Here is an 11702-nt window from a genome sequence, read left to right on the forward strand (position 1 = left end):
TACAGACAGGAGTTTTTGCCATTACTTCATTTTTATTTATTCACGACCGACACCCCAGGAGCGAGAAAACGAGGCACTCAAAGCACACGCAATACCTCCTCTTCTCCAAACCATTGAGAAACGCGGAAGAAAGAAAGAAATATGCGGGCCCAGTATCTAAGCATATAATTATCATAGCACTGAACCGGTTCTCACGAGGGCTTTTTTTTCTCTTTATATCTTTTGAACATGCATGTTGGGAAAAAAAATAATTATGATAAAAGGGAAGTATAAAAACAACTCGACACTTCACGACTTGCCCAACTCTTATATAGTGCTGAGAGCCGTAATGATCTAACTTGAGTCACAGGTCTCCGGTTGGTCTTCTTCCCTTTTACTTTTTTCTTTACCATTTTTTTTTTTTTCAAGCGCGGCGCAGAGTCCTTCCTCGCTTCTTTTACACTGTTTTTTTTTTTTTTTTTTTACCTACTTAGACTTCGGCGCTCTTGGAAAAAAGATCTTATGAATGCTCACGACGACGAATACTTTTTGATGAAATCTCATAAATGGATAGGCAGCGTTTCTTTCATTCTTTTCTTTCATTCTTTTTTTTTTCCCTTGGCGGCCATGGCCAGCGTTTCTTTCATGTAAAATAGTTGTTTCAACCCCAGATTCTATGTATTTAGTCCGTATAGAGAGAAGAGGGGAAATAGTCGTAGCAATAGCAATAGTCAGTAGCACGCACATGTACAAATAGGCTAGTACTACTAACTATAATAGTCGGCATATCAAAATCTTACAAATTGCGGTACAACAACCACCCCGAGGTGATTCGTCCGATAGCGGCCCCACATCGCCAAATGGCGTCAACTTGGTGGCAGATTGTTCATTTCTGCGGGCAGCTCTTGCGGCCTTCAAAGCGGCGTTTTTTTGTCTTTTTTTCGCTCCCACAGACGAATCGCGCAACGCTGGATTCCAAGCAAAAAAAAAACAGCACAGGCAAAAGGCCCCCTCCCCCGGCCAATCCATGCTAGATTAAAAATCTCCATCGGGTCTTCGGCGCTGGAGTCGTCGGCCTGTCGGCAGCGACGATGAGTGGTGAATCTGGCTGGCAGGTGGATATTTCGTAGCTGTTGATAAGAATGAGCAACGCCTCTCTCCAGAAGTATAGAAAAAGCTTGTTCCTCGGAGTGTTCCTCGGAGAACTCTGATTCACTCTTATCAGGCATTGATCCTTTGTGACTTGGTGATAAACCCTACAGCTTATCATCTCCCTATCTCAAACTTCATCTCCTCGGATCTCCCTCCCCACACTATTAAAGCAAGCATAAGAGAACACAAAAAGAAAAGACTGTCACAAATCCCCAGCATATATCGGATCTCGGTCCTCCCGACGTCCCGCGTCATCCCCAAAATGGCTGCCGCAGCAGAAGCTCCCAGCAACTACATGCTCGCTGGCCTCAACTGCGCAGACAATGTCCATCTCATTATTGGCACAAACCCGCTGGCTGCGGCGCGATGCTCTCAGTCTCTGGGTGCTGGAGCGCATCCCGTGCTGATTGCGCCGGAGACGGCAGAGCTGCATTATAGCCTGCAGCGTAGAGTCGACGACGGCAGCGTCAAGTGGGTGCGCACAGCGTTCAGGGACGAGCATCTCTTTGAGCTGGGCCGAGACGAGGTTGGAAGAGTAGTCGATGCTGTGTTTGTGACTTCAGGGTCAAGAGACGAGCTTGGTGAGCAATAATTCCTATACATGTCCATATATATATATATGTGTGTGTGTATATGACATATATACCTACATATGCCTATATATATATATATATATACTCACATATGCATAACCATCATCTTATACTAACACACATCCATCAGGCTCCCACATCGCCTCTCTGTGCAAGCGCAACCGCATCCCCGTCAACGTCGTCGACGCCCCCAATCTCTGCACCTTCTCCCTCCTCTCCACCCACAGCGACGGCCCTCTCCAGATTGGCGTCACCACCAACGGCCGCGGCTGCAAGCTCGCCTCGCGCATCCGTCGCGAGATCGCCTCCTCCCTGCCGCCCAACCTGGGAGCCGCATGCGGCCGCTTCGGCGAGGCAAGGCAGCGCATCCAGCAGTACGATAGAGCCAACGGACTGCCCAGCTCCGCGACTCTCGGCGAGCTGGACGACTCCGTGGACCAGAGCGCATTGTTCAACAAGCTCGTCACGGAGGAAGATGCGCGCAACAGGAGGATACGCTGGCTCAGCCAGGTCTGCGAGTACTGGCCCCTGAAGAAGCTCGCCTCCGTCAGCGACGAAGACGTCCATCGCCTGCTCGAGGCCTACGCCGACACCGCAAGGGAAGACGTCGCAAGGCGCACCCGCGGCAGTGACGGCGACGGCGACGCCAGCTCGTCTCGGCCGCTCGGCAGGATCATCCTCGCCGGCAGCGGCCCCGGCCACCCAGACCTGCTGACCCGCGCAACCTACAACGCCATCCAGTCCGCCGACCTCATCCTCGCCGACAAGCTCGTCCCCTCCGGCGTGCTGGACCTCATCCCGCGCCGCACGCCCGTCGAGATCGCCCGCAAGTTCCCCGGCAACGCCGAGCAGGCCCAGGAGGAGCTCCTTGCCGCCGCCCTCGCCGCCGCAAAGGCCGGCAAGACGGTCCTCCGCCTCAAGCAGGGCGATCCGTTCATCTACGGCCGCGGCGGCGAAGAGCTGGCCTACTTCCGCCAAAACGGCTTCTCTGCCGACGGCGCTGTCACAGTTCTTCCGGGCGTGACCAGCGCCCTCAGCGCACCCCTATTTGCCGCCATCCCCGCCACTCAGCGAGACGTCGCCGACCAGGTCCTCGTGTGTACCGGCACAGGCAAAAAGGGCAAGGCCCCCGAGCCGCCGGAATACGTCCCCTCGCGGACAGTCGTCTTCCTCATGGCCCTGCACCGAATCGTCGGCCTCGTCGCAGAACTCACCACGCCCGTCGAAAACGAACACTCAGAAACCACCACATCAACAAGGGCGCTCTGGCCCCTTTCCACCCCCTGCGCCGTCATCGAACGCGCCAGCTGCCCCGACCAGCGCGTCATCCGCACCACTCTCGCCCACGTCGCCGAGGCCATCGAGACAGAGGGCAGCCGCCCGCCCGGCCTCCTCGTCGTCGGCCGTTCATGCGAGTTCCTGCACCCCAGGGAGAAAGGCAGGGCGTGGACCGTCGAGGAAGGCTTCAGGGGGTTGGAAGACGTGGGGATTGCTACGCAATTGACGGGGCTGGGGCTAGCTGTTGGAGAAGCGTAAAGCTTCACGGCCCAGAGGAGAAGATATTACGAAAGAGAGAAGGTAACATTTATCTGGGGGAGGTTTTGAGACTGGAGTGGTTTGAAGGAGGGCTCAAGGCGTGGTTGCCAAGATCGATCTGCATGACGGCGTTTTCATTGAATTTTGTGGGAGCAAAGAGACGGGAAATCACACAACTAACTGGCTGTTTGGTTGGTTTCAACCGAGCGTTTTAATTGAGAAGCGGGATACAGGGCAAAGCATTTATTTTGGTATATTTCAAAGAAACTTTTGATAAAGATAAATATTCATCGCAAGAGAAACCAGTAAAATAAAGCATATGCAGTTTATCTATCTATCTGGCACACCGTAGTCTATTTGTAGTCTATTACAAGTTTATAGGTAGAGAATGTTGAGTCACACGACATACACACCATATATATATATCGCCATGAACGAATAGAGTAGGAGCAAATGAAGAAGAAAATAATTTGTCAGTCCGTTTTCTCCGAGACGCTATGCTATAGAAACAAACAAAATAAAAACACAACCATTTGCGCCGATTTGTTCTTTAAAACTTGTCAAAAAGAGCGATGAAGGAGTATGCAAATTCTATACAACGTCTGATACGTCCCTCTGTAAATGTTATAAACCTCCGCGTAGCGGCAGATTTTAAATCAAATATGTACAAGTCGAATGGTATGGAAAAAGAATGGTCACCCCGTCGCCGGCTAACTCCTCGGTTTCCCCATCTAGTATCGTATGAAAGAATGCTTTGTAGAATAGAAAAAAAAAAATCCTTTCATAGCGCCCAGATAGTAGTAGTATATGTATACACGTAAATCACCAAGTAAAGCTTTCTTCGATGAAATCGATTACCGTGTGGCCCTGTACCGCCCGAACGGCGCCTCGCACATCGTCTGCTAAAGCACCGGGCCCACAGACGCTGACCACCATGGCTCCAGTCTGTTCCTGGACTTCCTTAGCCAGCAGTAACGGAACGTTAGGTCGTCCGGGGAACATCTTGACGGTCGAGCTAGTACTGGCAATGTCGCGAGGGTTCTGGGGTCGTGTGACAAATACTTGGATGCGGAGGATGTCTTTGCGGTTGGGAATTCGCAGGATCTGGTCCATGAAAGGACGGACCCACTCTAGGGATTCATACTCCCGGATAATCCAGACAAGCGTAACTCGCCGCGTCGCAACGGTACCTTCGTTGTAGCCGTTGAGCAGGTGTCGAATGTAGGAAATCTGGTGAGTGATGCCTGTAGAGCCGGCAAATAGGACAGCGTGGCCGTAGGAGTCGAGGCTGTGGTGTCCAGCGTACGGACCTTCCAGCGCCGCCTTCATTCGAACACCTTGCTCTGAGGCTCTAGCCGTATTGAAGAGCTTTCGTGTCATGCCGGTCTGGGCGCCGATGAGGAACGACACCAAAGTGTAGGCACTACTGCGGTCCAGCGCGGTGAGGGGTTCCTTCTCAGACGAAGGCAGGGAGTGCTGGACCTCATGCTCTACCCAAGCGATGGAAAAGGGGTGGCTCTCCCATGCGTTAACGCCCCAGAAGCGAAGATAGGCATGAGTTCCTGGCTTGATGTCAACATATCGCGGCAGGCGGAAAGTGACTCTCGTGACGTCGCCAGGCATGGGTTCGCACAGAGCATCTGCAAAGCCCTTGTCGGACCAGTTGACCCACGCTAGGCGAGCAATTCGGGCGAATCGGTCGGCAATCCAGAGCGATACAATGGTAATAATCCAAGACAGCTGAGGAAGGCCACCCGGGATACTGGCGGTAACGCAGTGGATCCATGTGCCAGCAAATGCCACGGCAGCAAGGAGAATGTGAAGGTTGAGAAATGTCTCATAAAAGGCATGTCGAAGAGGCGAGACGGCCTGGATGAAGATCAACAACAAAGCCAGAGTGCCGAGGCCTCCAGATCCGAGAAACGCGCTGTGGGTAACGGCTTTCCAAGCGCCAGCCCAGCCGCTGTTAGCAATGCTTGGGATGGCCCAGGCAATGGTATGGATGAGGATCTCGATAACAACGATACGGCCCATCCACCGGTGCAGGAGGTTGTATGTGTCGAAGCTGATTTGCAAAAGCTTGATCAGAGGGTTGTTTCGTCCAGCCATGATGATCAAGGGAACCATGTTGACAAGGCCCAAGGTGCCGGCTCGGCCTCGCAACTCGGCGCAAAAGGAATAGTAGTTTGGTTGAGTCCAGTCAAGGATGAACATGTACGCAATGTTACTAGCAAGGTACAAGAACAGGAGGGTGGCGTGCAGCCGTGACGGCAGGGTGCCCACGTTGATGGCAGATGAAAAGCGAAACTCTCGATTGTGGCGTTTCCCAAACAGAGGAGCATGTATCATATGCTTCTTCATGCCCGGCATCCAGCTCCATTGAGAAATCTTCCAGTAGCCTTGCTTCTCCCGCGGCACCGACATGGCCGATACCTGGCGTAACTTGGCCCATGCTAGCTCTGCTATTCTGATAAGTAAGATGATGACACCAACGGCTCCCAGACTGATCCAAAGTAAGTCTCTAAATAGATTGTTCTGCGTCTGGTTGACACCATTTAGCGCTGTGGTATAGGGTGCGATGGTTGGATTGGATTGTACCTCTGAGCTGGCCGACGACCTGACCTGCAGCACTGATGTAGGTACCAGGGACTCGATGCCACCAGCGAACCGGCGCGGATGGTAGTCCATGCTGACTTATCTGGTCTTTTTTTTTCACGAGTTTTGATGTTCGTCGTCGGGGGAGGCAGGGAGGCAGGGTGAAGAAGTGTAAATAGCAGAAAGGAGACAAGCCGTAAAGGAGTGAACGAGCTGTCAACCAAAAAGGTGTTTGTTGGCGAATCCAATAGAAAAAGAGTGTGTCGGCCGTGTTCCAAAAGGCGCCACTCAGTAGCGAGATGGAGTCACGGACGGTCGGAAGAAAGGGCAAAAAAAAATCGATTGTGTTACACCCCGAAGTTGAATAGCATCCTGTGCATACAACAATGAAGGTGAGAAAGGAAGTGAAGGTTGAAGGGACGAAGAACCAGTTGAACGTCGAGGGTGAACAGAAGCGACAAGTGGTGCAGGGGTCCCAGAAATCACCCGTCGCTGTGTACAGGCAACCTTTTGTGGCTCGCTGTACTCCGCAGCGGCAGCCAACAATTGCTTCCAGAAGGGCCACTCGGCTTCGGGTTAATTGAACTAAATGAATCGGTCCAAAAATTGCGACTGTTTCCTTGCGAGATTCGTTTCGTCTCGGGGGGTGCTAACGGGCGGTTTTCGGTGGACCCGTGGATATTGAATAGTGTGGGAGATGGAGACCCAGCCAAGGACCAGGAAGTCGCAAAAGTAAAAAAAAAAAAAAAAAGCAGTAAAATGGAGAGGCGACCCAGGCCGCTATTCTTCTTGGTATGTGTGTTTTCTCTTTTGGTGTGTTTGTTTATGCAGTTTCGTTTCACTCGGGCGATCAGACGCTGGTATGCGCGTAGCGGTTTACGGCAATAGCAGCGGGCACGATAGTTGAAACGCCAGAGTCGCAGTAGTCGAGCCGATCCCGCGCCAGGGGTGTGATAGCGAGTGAAGATAGAAACAAATATGCTGCAAGCAGCACCTCTCAGCGTTTCGTAGAGATGGTCGATGACGGCGACAGCCGCAAGGGTTGTGGAAATGGTGCAAAGATCAAAGATCACAGGCCTCTCTGAGGAATGATGCGAAGGAAGGTGGTTGATTAAATTGCTTTTTGCTCCTCCAGAGCAGGAAAAACGACGAGCGAGTGCAGGTGAATCAGATGAAACTCAGACAAGAATGAATGGACGGGGGCGAGCCAACCACGCTGGACGAAAAAGACAAAAGACGATGATGAAAACAAGAGTTGAGCGAGGGGCACAGGGAGAGTAAATGATGGTTCGCCCTGAAATGCCCACATTCCCCCTGATGGCCTCGAGATGGCATGTCCAGAGTCTGTACAGCGATCAGTGGCTGCTGGACGTTGAGGCTGCGGGCTGGTCCAGGGCGCCGGGGTGCTAAGCTGTTAGCGCCCCCCTGCCGAGCGTGGGCCTTGAACGGGTCGATGACAGCGCCCCTGCAGCCTCTAGCCCCGCCCGATGAGGGCCTACGGAGGGGTTCCTCGGGCTAGCTACCAGTGGCTGGCGGCCACTAAAAACGCCAGCTGGCTTTGTTTCATGGCGCAAGACGCAGGTACCAAGCACGGCGACGACGCCACTGCGAGCGATGAATCTACCACGTACACGCATGTGCTGTAGGAATTGTGGAGGAGAGAGCAGTAAGATAAGAAAATGCAACAACGCCACGAGTTTGGGTTTACGCTTAATTCTGACGATCTTTCTCCCTCTGGGCTCTTCTCTCGCCAGAACACGCCATCGCACGATCAATGTTGACTCGGCAGATTATCGTTTTGTTTCACAGGCACTTGGTACCTACTAATCTTAGTATCTAGTAGTATCTGGCGGTTGCAAGCACGTGCCCGACGCTTCTCTTATCTGGAGTCTAGGCCAGGCTCTCCATCACGGAGCAGACAAATGCCTGGCTGCATCATTTTCTCCCTCTTCTAGCCTCGGGCAGTTACTTGGCCTGGCGACTGATGATAGGCCCTCACGCTCTCGACTCGAACTGCAGACTGCTCGGGGCTGCTCGGGAGCGCTATGCAGGGATTCGCCAAACTCAGAGAAGCGCTGCATGCCCAAGCAACCACCAACAAGGAAAAGCTCCATCTGAACGCCTTTCCGGGCGCCGTGGTTGGCTGCAACGCTACATTTCAGATGCTGGGGCTTGGCGACCAGATGCGCCATTTGACTGGCCCATCGTGGTTCTGAAACAAGCCACCCGGCGGGCCCTGCATGCCATAGCAGAGCCTGGTTCAGGGGGCCTACCTGGCTTTTGTTTCTCTCGACGTTCTACGGAGTACCAGTGCTATTATTGAACACAGAGGATACAGAAACACGAGGGAGTGGCAAACGTAAGGCTCTGCCGGCCACTGACTGACTCTCCATTCCGACCAGCTGCAACTCGAGAGGCTGGGGGCGAGCAGCCAGTCAAAGGCTCCAGCCCACAGCTTGACATTTGGATCTGCGGAGCGCCATTGCCGCCAAGGCACTTTTCGCCTCAAAAATATCTACTCCAGGATGCCAAGAGAGAACAGGAAACAGGCGCTACACCGGCTGCCGAGATGGTGCTACTGTTGTTCCCCATAAATGTAATCTCCTCCCACCGCACAATACTGCTTCCAACAACACAAAAAGGCATGAGCAGATGCGCACATGGCATGACACACGAGGCCTAAGGAGACATTTCTGCTCTAAAACGTCGTCATGTTACCCCTTCTTCATTTTTGGCCTGAACCTGAAAGGCAGCTACATAAAATCCATCATCTATCCAGGCCGGCCTGCCCAATTACTGGGGATGGATATTAAAGATATATTGCAAAAGATTACTTCTAAGATTGCACACGCGCAATCTCCCCACTCGGGCATGCCTTGCCAATACTGGGCCGGAATTTCAATACAATAATGGAATAGCAGGAGGGGAAGGTGTAAGAAAACGTGGGCGAGCCGAATAAGCAAGATGCTAGTGGGGAAGAGAAGGAAAAAAATATTCCATCTCATCGGGACCGGGCGCGTTTAGCTGTCACAGAAAGATGAAGCCAAGGCCATCTTCGTCTGCTGGCAGGGCCAGAACCTGCTCAACCGCCCCACGGCTCCTTCGGCGAACAACCCGATGAAGCGACAATGGCCGTCATAAGCGTCCTAGCTTAATCGCCAATAAAGTAATCATTATCGTAGTAGTTTCTTCTAAATCAGCAGTGGCTTGACAATCAGGCTACATGTTGTGATGACTGTCTCACTTTGGATGCCAGAATAGAATACTTCCAATCGAGTCGGCAATCTTGCTTGCTTGACTCCGCAGTCACGATGATCTGAAACAGTGCAGAAATTGTTTGAGGTCAATCTGTAGTGAACAGATGCTGGTGTCCGTATCGAACGATGCTAACATCACATCTTTTTAGCCCTTTGTGGTGTAATCAATTTCATTGTAAGTTGCTATTGTTAGTTTGAACAGCTGACAGTAATCAACCAAAAGTGAACTACACGCAGACTTCTTACAAATTGGCTTATATAAGCTTCAAATCATGTGACCCAAAATTTTGCTGATATGCACCAGCCACATGGTTTGCGCCATCAGCCACACATGCTCCTCAGGCAGAAAACTTTCCGGGCCGGCCGCCGTTCACAGTGACGCCAGCCGAATACGCCCGGAATTTTCCAAGAGTGGTATCACGAGCTCGCCCGTCCAATATTTGTCGCATCGCCATTGAGCTCGCCACCATGGGTGCCCAAGAATCCAAGCCCCAAGGTCATTCATGGAAGGTGTATGTAATTCCACTGATTCCACTAATATGAAAAAATCCACCTCCCTGCGGCCGCATTGGTTGGCTAACGAGGTAAAATTTTATATCAAAACAGCTCAGGACCTCCAAGTGTCTCTCTACCGGTCCTGGAGACGCTCCAAACCAGCCCTGAAGTACGCCCCCGACTCGATATTCCGTATTCACTGTTGCCCATAAAAAACTAACATGGCGGTTAACCCCCCCAGACCGATGCCTCTCGCAGCAGGCTAGTTGAGCAGCACATCCAGGCCCGCGTTGCCGAAGAGCTTAAGAAGCTGCATCAGAAAGAAGCCGAGGCCCTTAAACTTGCGCACGACAAACTTGCCGATCTCGCATCTTCGGACGCCGAAGAGAAGGGCCCCTCGCGCTATACAGTCGGCAAGGAGATCGAAGCGCTAAGCAGCAAACTCGAGCAGCGAAAGAAAGTGCGAGAACTGCCCGAGAGCGTGGAAACGGCACGAAACAACGTCATTCGATGCTTGAGAGAGAATGACAGGAAACCGCTAGTCTGCTACGACGAGGTTGAGGCGTTCAAGGCGGAGGTGAAGAAGCTGGAGAAGGAGTGGATCAACAGGGTGACCGCATAAACTTATTATTAAAACGCGATGGCAGGGATGACTAGAGACAATTGAGGAAAGAAAAGGAGAGGAAAGAGAAAAATGGAAAAGACGGGCATATAGACTTATGATGACCGTCAGTGGTTAAAGCACTGGCCGAACTTGGGAGCGAACGGGCTGGGAACAGAGGCGTATATATGTGTATACTATGGCAAAACTGGCAGCGGTAAAAGCTGCATGCATGGGAGTTGCAATGTATGACCAAGAAACAAAAAAGAAAATTTTATTCTATTCAAAAGAAGGATCCATTTGCAAATCCACGTCTATATCTTGCGATGTTGATTCCTTCTTCTCAGCTTGAAGCGCTGCTTTCCTTTTCAGCCCTTCTGCTCGCAGCCTCTCGCGCCTAGCCGCAGCATCTTCCCACTCCTTGCCTTCAGGATTCAATCTTTTCGGTACGTTTGCTGGCTTTGGTTCCAGTATGGCCTCTTTCAACGCTGATCGAAATCTCTCTATCCGCTTTGTGTTTTCTACGAAGCGCTCGTTTGAGATTTGCAAGAGCATCTTGAGATACTCCGGAGGGACTATCCGTCGACGCTGTCCTTGTGCATCTTCGTAACCAATGAGTGATTCGAGGCTTAGGCCCATGGAGCGGATGGCAACCATGGGTGTGGTCTGCTCGCTAGATGGAGATGTGATGTTGATGGCGCCAGATTCTCGGAATCCTGCTTGTAAGGCGCATCTTATTAGAAGCTGGGCATGGCCAAGCGAAGCAGTAAGAACATGAAGAATCTTTTTAAAACAGTTAGCAATCAGTCAATGTTATCAAACAATATCTTTTTCAGCGAAGAAGAAGCTGCTCACCATGGGCTCAAACTTGAAGTGTATCAGTCTCCTCTCATCACTGGCATCATGATATATCTCGAGCACATCCGCTGCATCTGGCAATCCCAGTTCCTTCATCCAATCCAAATATCCTACACCTCCATCGGCCTTGGGATCATGAGAGACGTACAGCCATGTGCCTCCCGCTCCCTTGCCGCCTACTCTGGCAACTTGCTCACTCTCACCATTCTCCCCGTCCCCAGTTTTGGATTTGCGACCTTCAAGAAAAACACTGGCGCGGCCCGCACAGCTACTTGTCGTTACATATCCTTCAGCAGTGTTGATTTCGTCAATGAGATACCGAATTCCTTCATCAACGGAACCTTTGGGTGATGCATCAGAGTAGTCTGCATCAGGGATAGCCAGCTGCTGAAGAATTTTTGCCTTTTTCTCGCGAAATGGAGCAGAAGGCGCACCAAGGCTCTGCATTATGAATAGATTAATTGAGAGAAAATGGAACGAAATTTAATGGAAAAATAAATAAATAAATAAATAATAGAAATAAAAAATGAACCTCTATTATATGCCTGCTTTACCCCGAGCGTGAAAAGACTGTATATCGCATAGAATATTGAACTGTATATACATTCTCCATATTACCCTGGAGAGAGCAAGAAA

The 11702-nt window shown here is 51.3% G+C and overlaps 5 protein-coding genes across 5 annotated transcripts; 2 read left to right on the top strand and 3 right to left on the bottom strand.

Annotated features, from left to right (window-relative positions):
- The first annotated feature begins 253 nt into the window (after positions 1-253).
- TrAFT101_009905 (uncharacterized protein) lies at positions 254-3502 on the top strand. Its single transcript, XM_066128792.1, has 2 exons — positions 254-1712; positions 1855-3502. The coding sequence occupies exons 1-2, from the start codon at positions 1394-1396 to the stop codon at positions 3258-3260; spliced, it is 1725 nt and encodes a 574-aa protein (XP_065984916.1). The 5' UTR covers positions 254-1393; the 3' UTR covers positions 3261-3502.
- On the bottom strand, positions 682-1305 carry TrAFT101_012059 (uncharacterized protein). The gene has a single exon (XM_066129459.1). It carries the CDS (start codon positions 1206-1208, stop codon positions 894-896), a length of 315 nt encoding a protein of 104 aa, XP_065984915.1. The 5' UTR covers positions 1209-1305; the 3' UTR covers positions 682-893.
- An 85-nt stretch (positions 3503-3587) lies between the features above and the next one.
- Positions 3588-7084, bottom strand: TrAFT101_009906 (uncharacterized protein). Its single transcript, XM_024908055.2, has one exon. It carries the CDS (start codon positions 5946-5948, stop codon positions 4083-4085), a length of 1866 nt encoding a protein of 621 aa, XP_024761161.2. The 5' UTR covers positions 5949-7084; the 3' UTR covers positions 3588-4082.
- A 2435-nt stretch (positions 7085-9519) lies between these two features.
- TrAFT101_009907 (uncharacterized protein) lies at positions 9520-10470 on the top strand. The gene is made up of 3 exons (XM_024900084.2): positions 9520-9624; positions 9719-9776; positions 9849-10470. The coding sequence occupies exons 1-3, from the start codon at positions 9581-9583 to the stop codon at positions 10227-10229; spliced, it is 483 nt and encodes a 160-aa protein (XP_024761160.2). The 5' UTR covers positions 9520-9580; the 3' UTR covers positions 10230-10470.
- TrAFT101_009908 (uncharacterized protein) lies at positions 10462-11552 on the bottom strand. The gene is made up of 2 exons (XM_024909759.2): positions 11064-11552; positions 10462-10991 (listed from the first exon to the last, which is right to left on the bottom strand). The coding sequence occupies exons 1-2, from the start codon at positions 11511-11513 to the stop codon at positions 10488-10490; spliced, it is 954 nt and encodes a 317-aa protein (XP_024761159.2). The 5' UTR covers positions 11514-11552; the 3' UTR covers positions 10462-10487.
- Between the last annotated feature and the right edge of the window lie 150 nt (positions 11553-11702).

This window comes from Trichoderma asperellum, chromosome 6, assembly GCF_020647865.1.
Source record: "Trichoderma asperellum chromosome 6, complete sequence".
NCBI classification, from domain to species: domain Eukaryota; kingdom Fungi; phylum Ascomycota; class Sordariomycetes; order Hypocreales; family Hypocreaceae; genus Trichoderma; species Trichoderma asperellum.